The 14,393-nt window shown below is 69.5% G+C and overlaps 1 protein-coding gene across 2 annotated transcripts; it reads left to right on the top strand.

The window, feature by feature from the left end:
- The first annotated feature begins 1,260 nt into the window (after positions 1-1,260).
- On the top strand, positions 1,261-4,912 carry TXNL4A (thioredoxin like 4A). Of its 2 annotated transcripts, none has more exons than XM_037509680.2 (4): positions 1,261-1,307; positions 1,528-1,657; positions 3,207-3,310; positions 4,627-4,912. In XM_037509680.2, exons 2-4 carry the CDS (start codon positions 1,529-1,531, stop codon positions 4,796-4,798), a joined length of 405 nt encoding a protein of 134 aa, XP_037365577.1. In that variant the 5' UTR covers positions 1,261-1,307; position 1,528; the 3' UTR covers positions 4,799-4,912. The 2 variants fall into 2 exon arrangements, with proteins under 2 accessions (XP_037365577.1, XP_037365576.1); XM_037509679.2 differs by having other exon boundaries at positions 1,528-1,681.
- Positions 4,913-14,393: the final 9,481 nt, after the last annotated feature.

Genomic DNA, 14,393 nt, shown 5'->3' with positions numbered 1-14,393 from the left:
ACGCGCGGGGAGTGCGGGGGGGGCGGGGGAGCCCTGCCCAGCACCGGCAGGACCCGGAGCCCCGCACCGGCGGCGCTGACCCGACACCCCGAGGCTTCCCGTCCTGAGACTGCGGGTCCCGCGCCCAGGGGCGTCCGCTCCCCGGGAGCCCCTGCCCCCCACACTCCAGCCCCACCAGCCTCCGCGCCCCCTCGGGACGCGGCTCCCCGCCGGGCGCGGGGCGCTGGACTCCCGCCGCCGAGCGCGGGGGCGGCCGCAGCGGGCAGGGCGGGCGGGCAGCGCGGGGGGAGCGCCGGGCAGCCTCCGCCCCGGGTGGCACAGCAGGGCCGCCCCCGCCGCCCCCTTCCCGCCACCCGCGGTCCTCGCCCTGCCCTGCGGCCGCCGCGCCCCGACCCCAGCCCGCCCCCACCGAGAGCCCCGAGTGAGCGCCGACCGCGCGGGCACCTCGGCCCCGCCCCGCCCCCATGGCCACGCCCCGCCCCGCATGGCCACGCCCACGCCCCGCTTGACCACGCCTCGCCCCGCGTGGCCCTGGCCCCGCCCCCGCCCGGCCTGACCCCGCCCCAACCCGACCCGTCCCGCCCCTCCCCCGGCCCCGCCCCCGCTCCCACGTCCACCCCACCCTCCCGGGGATCCCGCCCCGCCCCGCCCCACGGGAATCCCGGCCCCCGCCCCCTCGTCCCCCCACCCGCCCTCTCCGCCCCCGGGGATCCCCCCGCCCCGCCCCGCCCCGCGGGGATCCCGGCCCCCCGCCCGGCCGGCGATCCCCAGCCCCCGGCACCCCCCCCGCCTGCGATCCCGAACCCCGCCCGGGGCGGAGGGGGGCTGGGGGAGAGGACGCGCGAGCGGTCGGGTCCGCGGCGCCCACCGGGCCTGGCTCGCTCTGCCGGACCGGCCGGGGCGGGGGGGGGCGGGGGGAGCGGCGGTGGGGTGGGGGGAGCCGGGCCGCGCCGAGGCCCCTCCCGGGGTCCCTCCCGGGGCCAGCCCCGCGCGAGGCGGCGGCGGACGGACTCGGCGACGCCGAGGAAGCGCCACGACCGCGCGAGCCGTGTCCGGACGCGCCCCGCGCAATGTGGGGCTCAGGGGCCGCCCGCCGGCCCCGCCCCCGCCCGCCTCGCCCCGCCCCGCCGGCCCCGCCCGCCGGCCCCGCCCCCGCCCGCCTCGCCCCGCCCCCGCCCCGAGACCGCGCCTCGGCCGGGGACCGGCGCGCACGCACCGCGCGGACACGCGCACGCCGCCGGGCGCGCGCACGCAGGACGCTCCTCGCCGGCGCAGGCGGCAGCGCGGGAGCCGGTCCGCGGCGGGAGGTGCGTCCGGGCCCGGGGGGCGCCCGGGGAGCCCGGGGGGCGCGGCCCCCGCGCGCGGGACGGAGGCCGGAGGCGCCGGGGTGGAGGGGCGGGGGGGTCGGGCGTGCGGCCCCGGGGAGCCCGGCCGGCCGGCGTCGCTGGCGGGGGGGCGGGGCGGGGCGGGTGTGGGGGCGCCGGGTCCCCCGCCCGCCGCCCCGTGACGCGCGCCCCCCCCCCGCAGGATGTCGTACATGCTGCCGCACCTGCACAACGGCTGGCAGGTGGACCAGGCCATCCTGTCGGAGGAGGACCGCGTGGTGGTCATCCGCTTCGGCCACGACTGGGACCCCACGTGCATGAAGATGGACGAGGTGCTCTACAGCATCGCCGAGAAGGTGCCGGGCGGCCGGCCGGGGCGGGGGGGCCGGGCGGGGGGGGGCCGCGGGGACCGCACGTGGGGCCGGGGCGGGGCGGGGGGGGGCGGGGACCGCACCTGGGGCCGGGGGGGGCGGGGGGGGCCGCGGGGACCGCACCTGGGGCCGGGGCCGCGGGGGGGGGGGGGGGGCGGGGCTCAGGAGGACCCCGCGGGCCAGGCCGGCTGTCCGGCGCGTCCTGCGCGCGGCTCTGGCTGCCGCCCCCGAGGTGACCGGGCGGCCCGCGGGCCGGGTGCTGCGGCCGCGGCGCTCGCGGAGGGGCGGTGGGGGGCGCCGCCGCACCCCCGGGCCAGGGCGGGGCGTCCGGGCTCCTCGGCCAGTCTCTGCCCGGGCGGGGAGCTGGGGGCCCCGGGGCCGCGGGCAGCGGGTCTGGGTCTGGCCGTGGCTCGCGCGTCTCGACTCTGCCCCCCTCGCCGTGTGTGCGGTGGCCCCGCGGCCGCCCTCGGGGCGCCCCAGCGCCTCCTGCCCCCGCCGGAGACCCCTGCCCCGCCGGCTGCCCGGTCCAGGGCTCGCCCGGCGCCCCTGCAGCTGTCCTTGTGGGGCCCCGGGCACGGCCGCGGCCTGCGGACTGCTCCCCACTCGCGGCCCCCCCCATCTGCCCGAGCGCACCCCCCACCGCCCGCCGCGACCCGGGGGTCCCCGCCGCTCGCCTGGCCCCCGCCCGCCCGGCGCCTGCTCCTGCTCGGGTTCCTGGCCTGGCGGGCGCCCCGTCGCGCTCCCGAGGCGCCTCCTCCGGGATGCGGCTGCAAGTTCCCGGGGTGTCCATGCCTGTCCCCGAGCTGGGGCGCTGCCCCAGCTGCTCGCAGTGCAGCCTTTGTCCAGTGCTGGGTGGAGCCAGGAGAAGGTTCTCCAGACTGGACCCTCCAGACTGGACTGGTTCTCACCCCGGAGAGAACTGGGCGGGCGCCAGGGTGACTGGGCACGGGTCAGTCAGAGTACGGGGGGCTAGGGTGTCAGAATCTCGGGGCAGTTTAGTGACTCCCAACGTGTCCATTGGCATGAGCGCCTGAGGAGACCCTGGGATGCCTTTAACCCCTTTGTTCCCAGACTTGGGGTTTACCCCGAGGAGAGGCGGGCGTGGGCGCGGTGAGGGCGCGGTGAGGGCGGGGGTGCCGTGAGCTGACGTATCTGTGGGGCTGAAAAGTCAGAAGGAGGGTTGCGAGGAGCAACGGTGTGTCGCCCTGAAAGGCTTCTTTTTGGGGATTGTTAAGATTTATCTAGGAAAGCGCCCCCGAGTCAGGCAGGATGCGAGAGGGAAGGCGACCCGGGCCCGGTGCTGCTGGGGAGGCCAGGCGGGAATGACGGGCGTCTCCCAGGCCCCTCGCAGCTGCTGGCCCGCTCAGCGTCCAGGCGCGTCCCCTGGTGGGTCAGCGCGGCGGCAACACGCCGGGGCTCAGCTTAGAAGCTGTCCCCCGATGCGCGCCCCCAGCGCCTGGGCGCGCAGCACAGAGGGGTCACGGGGTCTTGCTCCGTGTGCTTCGCTCAGGTCAAGAACTTCGCGGTCATTTACCTGGTGGACATCACGGAGGTGCCCGACTTCAACAAGATGTACGAGCTGTACGATCCCTGCACCGTCATGTTCTTCTTCAGGTGCGTCCCCGGGGCCGAGCTGTCAGGGTCAGCGTGAGCCCCGGGCCAGCTCCGCGCCCCCCGCAGCCCCGCCCCCCGAAGGGAAACGCCTTTTCGGCCGGTCGGCCCACCCGGCATGGTCCTGGCCGCTCGAGGGGGCGATGAGAGCCTCTGCCCCGGGGCTGGCATCCTGGGCTGGGGGCGGGTGTGGTGCACTCGCGGGCAGCTGTGGGGAGGCAGCCTAGACTCCGAGACGGGCGCTGGGGTCCGTTAGCGTCACCTCAGTAAGCACCAGCTGGATAATCAGCTTCCCGCTGCGCGGGTCAGCCTTTCTCTGCTTCTGGTGACGCCCCGGGACCCCAGAATGAATCGCTGCACATAAACATGGGGTGACAAGCCTGACAGCCGCTCTCTGTGGCGGGGGCGGGGGGTGCCCTGGTTCCTGCTCGGGCCATGCCCCCATGAGGGAGGGATTGACCAGGCACTGGGGCTGGTTGGTGAGATCACAGCTGACCCAGGCTCCGGGGTGCGGCTCCGTCTGGTTAGCCCCTGCCTCACGTGCGCGTCCCCGAGGCCCAGCCCCACGGGGGCGGCCGGGCAGCCTCGCCTGGGCCCTGGCTCGTGCCCTGCCTAACAGGGCAGCACAGACTCATGGCCATGGTGGCTGAGACGTGGGGGGGACAGGCGGGCCCAAGGGGCGGCCAGCTCTTCCCTGGGCCGTCGGGAAGGCCCTGCTGCTGGGTGCCCTCCCGGAGGCCCCATGCCAGGGGAGGCCTCGGTCAGCCTTCCAGAGCCCACACTGCCTGCAGGCCCTTGGGCAGTTCTGGGGCCCCAGCTGCTCCCGTGCGGCCCCTTTGAGGCATTGGTGGTCTCCAGGCAGCAGAGAAGCTGGGGAGGGGGAGATGGAGTGGGGGGTTCGACCTTGTTTCCTGCAGCTCAGCTCCTGGGGTATCCACCCAGAAGTGAGTTCTATCTGTGATCTCTGTGTCGGGGTCTGTGGCCACCCAGCCCCGGACAGGCGTCCCGTGCCGAGCGCTGGATGCTGCGGGCACCCCGGGTGCAGAGGGTGGTGCGGGGAGCGGCCGGTGTGGAGCAGAGCTGTCCCGTCTGCGTGCTGCTTCTCCCTGCTCGCTGCCTTCCCGGATCAGCGGCCTGAGCCGGGCTCGCTGGGCAGGACCGGGGCCCACATCTGGGGGGGCCTGTGTCGGTGATGCCACGGAGCTCTGGACGGCAGCCCTGGGAGCGCTGCCCCCCCGCCCCGCCGTGGTGGGGCTGCTCCGTGTCCAGCCACGGACATCTGGCGGCCTCGGGCGGCTGAACTCGCCTCCCCTCTGCAGGAACAAGCACATCATGATCGACTTGGGCACCGGCAACAACAACAAGATCAACTGGGCCATGGAGGACAAGCAGGAGATGATCGACATTATCGAGACTGTGTACCGGGGCGCCCGCAAGGGCCGCGGGCTGGTGGTGTCCCCCAAGGACTACTCCACCAAGTACCGGTACTGAGCCCGCGCGGTTGGCCTGGCTGGGTGCTTGTCCTGACACCCCTGTAAATACTCTCAGAAATAAAGGACACCCTGATGGGGCCGCCGCCCATGTGCTGGGGCCTCCTTCCTGCCCCTGGAGGGAGCCAGGCCCTGCCTCGGCCGCTGGGCCAGAGGTCAGTCGTCCATCTCTGAGCCGGCCAGCCCGGGAGGCTGCCGGCACCACCCGTCTGACCAGCTTCCAGAGGCTCCTGCGTGTCAGCGCGCCCGTCCCGCTGCTCCCCCAGCCCCGTGCGCCCGTCGGGGCATCCCCTTTCCGAGATGGTCACGGCCGAGGCCAGCACCTTAACAGCCCATGCCAGAGAGGTGGCCCTGGGCGCCGGCCCCACGTGGCTCGGCCTGCAAAGGGCCCAGACCTGGGTGCCGCGGGACGCACACTTGGGGCTCCTGGCTCCAGCAGGCCGGGCAGCGGTTGTGGGGCTTTTCCAGGATATTGCGGGGATGAGGGCGACCCCCTGGCCCGCCTCCGGGGCCTCTGCGGGGGAGGCGTGGAGGAGCCCTCTCCTCCCCTCCTGGGACTGTCTCGAGTACTTGGGTCTCCCGGCCTGGGCCTTCTGCCCTCGGCGGGATGGGTGGTTCCTCCTGGGCCAGTCAGCGCACAGACCGGACGGGGCGGGCCTGGGTGGCGGCTGGGGCAGGGCGCAGCAGGGGTCCCTGCTGGCTGGGAGCCCCGGCCTGCTCCCGGGCGGGTGTCCACTGCAGCAGGAGGAGAAGCGCCGCTCCTGGGGCAAGCAGGCTCGGGCCTCAGTAAGACTGACCGTCTGGGCGGCATCCTTGCTGGGAGCGGGCCGCGGGCAGGCAGACGCCCAGCTGCGGTGCGGGTGCCGGCGGCCCCCGGGACGGGTCCTGGGTCCGGACAGGAGGGGAAGCTGTGCTGCAAGGCCTGGGCGGGGGTGGGGCCCGGGGCTGCCCTGCGCAGGCCGAGCGTGGGGGGGCGAGGGAGCCTGAGCGGAGGCGCCCGGCGTGTGTGCGGTGGCGCTTTCTTCTCTCGCCCCGTGTTTCCACGTGCCGCGCCCGCGACGCAGTTGAACTTCTGGCGCTTCTCTCCGTGCCGGGTGTTCGCTCACTCCCGGGCCACGTGCCTCCCGAGCCGTCCTCGGCTTCCCTGGCCGCCAGCGCCGGGTGCGGGAGGCGGGAGGCAGGTGGCGGGCCGGGGCGGGGCGGCGTGACTCCTGTCCCGGAACCTGCTGAGCACCCCAAGCCCCGCCCGCCCTGTTGCCTTCGCCAGTTGCTCTGACCCAGGTGAGCCCACAGAGAGGCCGACCCCGCCTCCAGGCGCAGCTTCCCGACCTTCCTGGCGGCTTCCGGGAACGGGCCCGTCGGGGCAGCTGACGGACAGGCCTGAGGGACCCTGCGCCGGAGGCCGCCGTGCCGGCCGAGAGGAGAAGGGAGTCCCGGGGAGACGGGTCAGTGCTGAGCGGCGCGTGACTCGGTACCGCGGACGCCTGGGCAGGCGGCGGGGCCTGTGAGGGGCCCCGAGGGGTCAGGGGGCGCCCTGGACACACATTTCCAGGCGCCGAGTGACCCATGTGTCTGGAAGCGACTGCCTTTTCTCAGCCCTGAGCCCAGACCAGGGAGGAGCTGGGGCATCTACCATCCACACCGACCCGCAAACCTGCCCAGCCCAGGCTTCCAGAACCCCACCAGAGTTCACCTGCTCCGGTAGCTCAGGCAAATGCAGGGCGTGTTCCTGGCCTCGCCGGGCCTGCAGGACAATGACCACGGGGCCTCTGGGGGGCTGCCTCTCTCCCCAGAAGCTGAGAGGGACGCCTGCGGCCAGCAGACACGGCCCAGCCCGGCACCCGACTGGCCCCACACCAGGGCACCCAGCGGAGAGCCCAGGGTGCTTTGAACCTCTTAAATCCATTCAAGACAAGGAGTAGCTCCAGGGCCCCAGTGCCCTCGCTGGCACCCGAGGCTGGGCAGTCAGGCTGGCTGCAGCCTCAGGGGTGACGGTCACCTGCAGTGAAGTGACCAGGGCGGCAGCTGGGGTCGGGCCGGGCAGCCTCGGGACTGGGGCACAGGCACTGGCATTGGGACCTGGCTGGGGTGTGACCCAGGCTGTAGTTCTGAAAGGACCCCGCTCGCCCAGCATGGGGGGCCCGGGGAACCCCCCTCGCCCAGCATGGGGGTCCGAGTGGAGATTTTCAGCGACTGGCAAAGGTCTGTGGTGACAGATGAGGCTTGGGAGCTTCATACAGAAGGGGGTCGGGTTTCACGCCCAGTTGCCCCCCTCGCTGGGCTTTGTGTTCCCCCAAGTGTTGGGGGCACTGCGGGTCACACACAGGTGGCGTGGTCTTTGGTCCTGCGTCAACCCCAAGTGTGTCCGTGAGAGAACTGCCTGCTGGCCGCCTGCTGACCCAGCCCAGGGGTGAGAGAGTTTCGGGGCGTGGACACCTGCTTGTGGGGGGTTCTGGTTTCTTCTGAGTGTGTCACAGGTGGTGGAAAACAGCAGCCGCTCATAGACGTCGCGGACGGTTGAAAGAGGAATCGAATTCACAAGAGGCCGAAAAATCTCCTGCGAGGCCGATGTGGCAGGGTCAGCTCGGGCCTCCCTGAGAGGAGGCAGCATGTGTGGCCGCACCGAGGCTCCTGTTGCAGTCAGCGGTTGGTTGAAGCTTTCTGGTCTATCCGGTTTCTTGAAGGTGCTGGATTTTGGGGGCCTGCCTGTTGGCCTAGGGGTTAAAGCCTCAGTGCTATTACCAGGATGGTCTGAGTCCAATCCCCGGCCAGGGAGCTACGCACAGGGCACCCCAGGCCCCTCCTGTCTCCCCGCTGCTCCCCTCAGCAGTGGATTTCAGTGGATCTGCCTGTTCTGCTCCCCACTCAGTCTCTGGGGAGTCCTCTCACCCCTGCGCCTTAGGCCTGCACCCCAGTTCTATGCATAAATAAATAAATCTTTTTAAAAATACTGGATTTTAAACTGTGTGTCATTGGTTAAGGACACGTCTGGTCACCTGTGTCCAGACGTCTGCCTGGTCCCATCAGAGCCGTGGCCATGGCCGTAGCTAAGCCCTTTGAGGTCTCCCGGTCAGAGGATGCCATCGTGATTTTAGCCCCAGGTGTACTGAACTTAAATTGTGCCATGTAATCTACTTAAGTAATTTTAAAAGTTTGAATTAAACGTGCATCATCGTGACCAAAAGTAAAGTGCCGCCTCCTTCCTGGGTGACACCCCTGGCCTGCTGCTGCCCTTGCGGCAAGCAGACCGGGCAGCTCCAGGGGCAGCGGGAAGGCGGGCGTGGCCTCCATGCCGGGGGCAGCTGGTCCACCCAGGCGGAGGCTCCCAGCCGGCCCTGGGCCGTGGGAGCCAGGACCGTCATCTCCAAGGATAAGGCATGGGCGACTGTCCCTGGAGAGCAGGGTGTGCGGGGTGCACAGGAGTGGGGTTCTGTGATGCGCATCCAAGGCGGCCCCAGTGGGTTCAGGGCTGCGGTTCTTCAGCAGGAGGGACTCCGGCTGTGGGCCCTGCAGGCCAGGCCCGCTGTGGTCGCGTGTCGGGCAGTGGTCGAACTGCAGCCTGGCGTGGATGGCCTGTGGGCCGGCCTTTGCTCTTTTATTTTACTAAAATGCATTTTTAAATTAAATGCTAAAAATCGGAACTCGTGTAGGTTATCCCTCAAGAACTGCAGTTGTCGTTTTCACCACATTTGCAGCGCCTGGCTGCGTGTCCTCGGGCGTCAGGAGGAGCCTGGACAGAGACATTGGTCACTCAGATGCTGGTCAGTGCAGTTAAATAAGCCCAAACCCAGAATGCTCAGCAGAGCCTTTCCTTGACTATCACGGCATGGCTGTCCAGAAACCTCGGTGAAGGGACGCCCGGTGTGGGCAGCTGGCGGGCCGCGGGCTCTGCAGGTGAGCAGGGCACAGAGCACCCTGATGTGGGGCCCAGCTGTTCCCACCTGCCCAGGCAAGTCAGGGTGCAGAGGAGCCGAGGCAGCCCTACCCCCAGCAGGCATCCTCGGCAGGTGCGCACCCCCGGTTGTCATCTAAGAGGGTCAGTGACATCCTTCCGTCCGTGGGAACTTCCAGCACCTGCCCTTCTGCCCCTGCCTGCAGCGGCCCCTCCCTCCTGGCTGTGCCTGAGGGGACACTAATTTGAGGGGTGAGGGTGGAAAGTGTTTTAATAAAATCCAGAGTTTCACTAGTGGCGTTTCCCACGGTGTTCGTGCACATCTACGGGGTCCCGGCAGAGCGTGTGTGTGGGCGTCCAAGAAGCCCCAGAGAACAAAGTAGTACCTGGGGTGTCAGGACGGGTCAGGAGGGGAGTTGCTCTCAGCCTCCTGCGGGCGGCACCCCGGGTCCCCCGCACAGCCCGCGGCCCCCGCCTGCACCATCAGGTGGTCCACGTCCTTCTGCATGTCCCGGATGCGGGTTCCCATCTCTGCCAGTGCGGGGTTAAGGAGGGTGGCCGGGAAGTCTGCAGGAAGCCCGCAGGGCGCACAACGGGGCGCAGCCTTCATGGGAGGCCTTGGCCTGGGGCTCGCCTCGACCTGTGTGCTGTGAGCTCAGTTCTGGGCACTGGCCCTTGATGGACATGGCCCCGGAAGCAAGGCTGTTGCTCTCTGCGCCCAGGCTGCGGACAGAACAGCCAGGAGCTGCCTTCCTGCAGCTCAGCGAGGCCGTGCTCAGGAGACGCCAGACCCGCAGGCCTGCGGCCGCCCCTGCACACACAGGCCGACGGCCTGTCCGCACTGCTCAGCCGTGTGAGCTCCCGGCTGCGCCAGGCAGCAGGCCGAGGTGGGGCGTGGGTGGCACGCCCTGGGGGAGCCCTTTGGGCAGGGCTGGCAGGCCCCTGGCTGTGGGGTGCGGGGGGGTTGCAGCCATGGAGAGTGGCGGGGAGCGTGCGCACTGGCAGGCCACCCGCGGCGCTGGCGGGAGCAGGCGGCAAGGAGGCCGTGTGGCCGGCAGCCGCCCGAGCCAGCTGGCGTTTGTTCTCAGAGAGCAAAGGATATTTCTGAGGTTCAGTGTTGCAGTCAGAGCCTGAAAATGTTCTTGAAGTTCCTGAAACAAGCTTTCGGTCTGGAGAAATGAGCCACGGCAGGTGTGGTTACAGGGTGCGCCGGGCAGGGTGTCCACAGCGCCGGCCGGTGCCACCTGGGACCCCGGGGCGAGGGGCACCTGCGAGGGTCTGGGGTGTAAGCTGGGGCTGTGGAGAGTGGGGGAACACGCCGTGGCAGCTTGGGGCCCCAGCGGAGGCCCCCGTGCGCAGCCACACCCTGGAGCCTCTGCACCCAGGCGCAGATGCGGGCGCTGCCCGTGCCCAGATGCTCCTGCCCCTGCGTCAGGGACATGTGCCCGTCCACAGGGTGAACCCGTGTTGCTAGAAAGACACGCAGGTGGGGGCCTCCCTGGGGGCGCAGAGGATAGTCTCAGCGCTGCGGAGCTGTCCCCAGCCTCTGCAGCACGAGTTCGATCCTCGGCCAGGGAGCTGCCTCCCCGCTGCTCCCCAGAAGTGTGTCTAGTGGATCTGCCTGTTCTGCTCCCCGCTCTGTCTCTGGGGAGTCCTCTCACCTCCCCCTTTCTGACCTGTGCCCCAGCTCTTGTGTGCATGAATAAATAAATCCTTTTTTTTAAAAAAGTAGTTACTTCTAAAAAAAAAAGGACACGGATGACCAGTGGCCTCTGAGGGGGACGGGCTTGGGCAGAGGTGGAGGCAGATGCGGGGGCTGCCCGGCTGTGCCTCGTGGGGCGGGGGGCCGACCTGGGGGGCCTGCCCTGGGGCACCTCTGCAGGCAGGGGCTGTCTCCTGGGGTGTCCCCCTGCTGTGGGAGGCCCAGCCCTCTGCAGAGCACTGGCCATCTCGGCCCTCCCACCGCCTGCGGCCGACCCTCTGTCCCCGCCCCCATCCTCGGCCGCCCAACCCTCAGCACCCCAAAACCTCCGCCCCCCACTCGCCCACCTTCAGCCCCGAGGCAGGCCTGTGGGGGCTCGGGGGAGGCGGCAGCGGCAGCGGAGGCCACTCACCAGGCTCCGCAGCAGGTCCCCCCGGGGGCGTCGGGGGCGCGAGCTCCCATCCGCAGGCTGAGGGGCCAGGCGCGGGCCTGGGGGCGCGGGGGGCAGGGGGCCGCTGGGACTCAGCCGTCCCGTCAGGGCCAGCCTGGGCGCGGGCTCCCGCCCTCCCCGCGGAGGCCCGGCCGGTCCAGCGGGTTCGCTGGGTTCCCAGCCGCGTCAGAGCCGCCCCGCCCAGGCCCGGCTGCGGCGTGGGCGCCGCCTCCGAGGCTGCAGGGGTGCGCCCGCCCCTCCGGAGGGCGATGTCCGGCCCTGCGCTCCGCTCCCTCCCGGAGGCCCCTCCACCTGGCTCCGCGGGGGAGATGGGGCTGGGAGGGACCCCCCAGGGGCCCCCCAACGTGCTGAGAATCCACGGGGACCGCCGGGGCCGCCGGCCGGGGAAGCGCACGGGGAGCCGCCCGCAGCCTGCGCCCCGGGGACCCTCCCAGCCCAGCAGGCCCCCAGGGCCCAGACCCCCACCCGAGACCCCGGCGCTGCAGGCCTTCAGCACGGCCCCGGAACTGGGGGTCCACAGCAGGGGGCGCCCCACCCCAGCCTGGAGACCGCTGGTAGTTGAAGGGCTTCGTTGTGGACAAAACATTGTGGAAGTGGACGGGTGCTGGCCACAAGCGTGCCAGTGACACTCACGGGGGACACGCGTGCCCGGTCACTCAGCTGACCGCTGACTCTCCCGGACATGCCCGGCCCACCCGCTGGCCTGGCTCGCAGCCCCCAAAGCTGGACTTGGCCGAGTGCCGCGGCCACACCGCCGCCTCCTGGGGGAACCGGCTCCTGGGACTCCCGGGGAAGGGGCGCCGGGCAGGGGTGGGATTTCCGGGCCTGCCGGACCTGAGGGGCTGCGGTGCCTCCGCCAGAGCCACGCAGGAAGCCCAGCACCCAGGGGAGGGCGCTGGCGGGGGGCCGCGGAGGGGCCATGTGGAGCCCACACATCGCAGGTGGCCTCAGAGGACATTAGCCGTGCTGCGGGAGCTGGTCCAGGTGTAGCCAGTGGTCGGGATGGGCAGGGAGCGGCGCCTTCCCTGAGTTCTGAGGAGGGTCCCCAGACACAGCCGCGTGGGGGGAGGGTCTGGAGATGCCCCTCAGCCACTCCCCTTGGGCAGGGGTGTAAGCTAAGAGCCCCCTGCACCAACCAGGGAGCTGTTTGGGGCGCTCTGCACCTTCATGATGGAAGCTCATCTGCAGGACCCCAACCCCTGACTGTCCTGTGAATATACTGCAAGTCACTGCATTGCAACTTAAATAGGTGGACTTTAGGGCCTCCCTGGTGGCGCAAGGGGTTAAGCACCACACTGTGAAGCTGTCCGCAGCCTCTGCAGCTGAATTCCATCCCTGGCTGGCCAGGGAGCTACCCACATGGCGCAGCAGACCTCTCTTGTCTCCCCGCTGCTCCCCTCAGCAGATCTGCCTGTTCTGCTCCCCACTCTGTCTGTGGTGAATCCTCTCACTCCCCCCCCCCGCACCTCTGGCCTGTGCCCCAGCTCTTGCATAAATAAATCTTTTAAAAAATAGGTGGATTTTACGATGTGAATTAGATCTCAACAAAGGTGTTAAAATAATCGTTTTTACAAAGTGTGACTACTGTGCCCCTTTTTTCATGTATGGCCTCTGCGCCCGAGGGGCCAGTGGCCAGTGGTGGGGCGGCCGGCCAAGGGCGGTCTGGGCAGAACCTGAGCGCTGGCCCCGCAGCACATGGACAGAGGCCCTCCTGCCTCCTGGAACCTTCTGGATCTGCTGCCCTCCTGGCCCTGGTGGCTCTGTGCAGAGCACCCACCAGAGTCCCCAGGGCGTCCCTGGACATGGCGGTGGCTGGGCAGGCGGGTCTGGTGGGGACCTGAGTTCTGTGGGGCAGGGCGGTGGCGGCTTCCTCAGTCACTTTTCTTCGAATTTATTGTCCCAGTTTCAAGCCTCAGGCAGAGTTCCGGGCCTCAGGAACTCGATTCTCTTGTTTTTAAGGCACCTGTGTCTTTCTCGAGTACTCTCTGGCCTGACGCCCCGAGAACCAGCCACCTCAGTGGGGCCAGGGAGCCGTCCTCCGTCCCGGGTCTGGGGGACATTCCAGGACCGGCAGGCACGAGAAACGCGTTTGTGAAAATACTAAATTTCAGGAACTAGGTCCAGGCCCAAATCCTCTGCTGCGGCTGTTTGTGGACACCACGGCCTGAGGGAGCCCGTGTGGACGCCGCGGCTCCCCTGGTGGAGGGCGGGGTGGGGGCTCTACTTCACACTTGTGTGGAGCGGGTGTGGTGCGGGCCGGCCAGCCTGGGCACGTGTGCAAACGCCCACTTAAAACTCCTGCGTGACAGGTGTGAGCAGGCTGCTGGGAAGAGGGTTCCGAGTTGGTATGGCTTTGAAAGGAGAATGTTTTGCCTCTTTTTATTCTAAAATAGTGGCAAATCATTTCAAAATGCAACATTATCAACTAGTTTTTACTATGTAACGCGTGCTTTCCCCCGCCCCCCAGTGAGGCAGGGTGACAGCTGCACCCCCAGAGCCTGCACCTCCTCCCTGAGAGGGGCCCCTGCTGCAGGGGGAGGGGGGGCTTGACGTCCTCACAGGCTGCTCTCACAGCTCTTTCTTCCGGGAAAGTCTGCGGGGTGAGCCTGCTCCTCCCCCGTGCTCGGTCTCCCGCCTGCAGAGGCTCCGCCAGCGCCAGGGCCCCAGGTGGGCCTGCTGGTGGAAAGTCCCCTTGGGGGTCTTTTTTCCTAGAAGTATTGCTCCTCCTCCTGGGGGGTTCGCATTTCAGGACCTGCCCCTCTGGCCAGGGACGTCTGCAGGCCCTGCTGTGACCCTCCCCTGGCTCCCAGGTCTCCTCTCTTTGGCTTTAGGCATGAACGCGCGAGCCCAGGGCTGGTCCTTGCCCCCGCCAGCCTGGGCCCCGGCGTCTGGCGCTGACCCTGGAAGAGCCCAGCCCCCCGAGCCCCTGCCCAGCCCTCCGCAGCCGCGGCCCGGCTCACGTGCCCTGTCCCTGAGTCAGCCAGCAGCCGGGACACCTGCTCCGGCTTCGTTTCCCACGGCGCGGCTCGGGCTGCTCCTGGCGACGCCACTGCTGCTCTCAGCTCAGCCAGGCCGCCCAGAGAGCCCTCAGCGCATCCTTCGTTTCTGTACTTTTATATCTCGTATTTTCTGGGATGTTTTTGGCCGTTTCTGCGTCTCAGTAACATTCCCCACTAAGCCTGTTGATGGAGTCCAGCACCTCCCATGCGGGGCGTCCCTGGGGTGCCCTTCTCTGCCTTCTCTGCCCCTTGCCATGGCCCAGCGCAGGCTTTGGAGTTATGTGCAAGCCCTGTGTCTGAAACTTTGCGCCCCAAGTCCCGAGAGGGGGGCCCTAGGGAGACGGGCAGGCAGGTGGCAGTGAGCTCCGCTGTCCCCACACCCAGGACAAGGTCACTGTGTCCACTTTTCATTTCGGAAGCCTGATGGTGATTGGGCACCTTCCCAAGTGGCCCCGGCAGCACCCACGTGGCTGACGGGAGCTGAGCCCAGGGCCGGGCAGGCTCTGGCCGCGGGAGGCCACCTGGCGCCTGGGTTATTCTGGGCTCCGGTCA

The sequence above is a fragment of the Talpa occidentalis genome, unplaced genomic scaffold (assembly GCF_014898055.3).
Source record: "Talpa occidentalis isolate TD23 unplaced genomic scaffold, MPIMG_talOcc4v2.1 talOcc4.13, whole genome shotgun sequence".
NCBI lineage: Eukaryota > Metazoa > Chordata > Mammalia > Eulipotyphla > Talpidae > Talpa > Talpa occidentalis.
Note: the sequence above shows the minus strand (reverse complement) of the source record. Positions and strands in the feature narration are given on the sequence as shown.

Bases quoted from the DNA above. Each gene is read 5' to 3' on its own strand.
- TXNL4A (XM_037509679.2), top strand. From the start codon at position 1,529: ATGTCGTACATGCTGCCGCACCTGCACAACGGCTGGCAGGTGGACCAG. The intron at 1,682-3,206 runs GTGCCGGGCGGC...TGCTTCGCTCAG, and splicing joins TCTACAGCATCGCCGAGAAG to GTCAAGAACTTCGCGGTCAT. The intron at 3,311-4,626 runs GTGCGTCCCCGG...TCCCCTCTGCAG, and splicing joins ACCGTCATGTTCTTCTTCAG to GAACAAGCACATCATGATCG.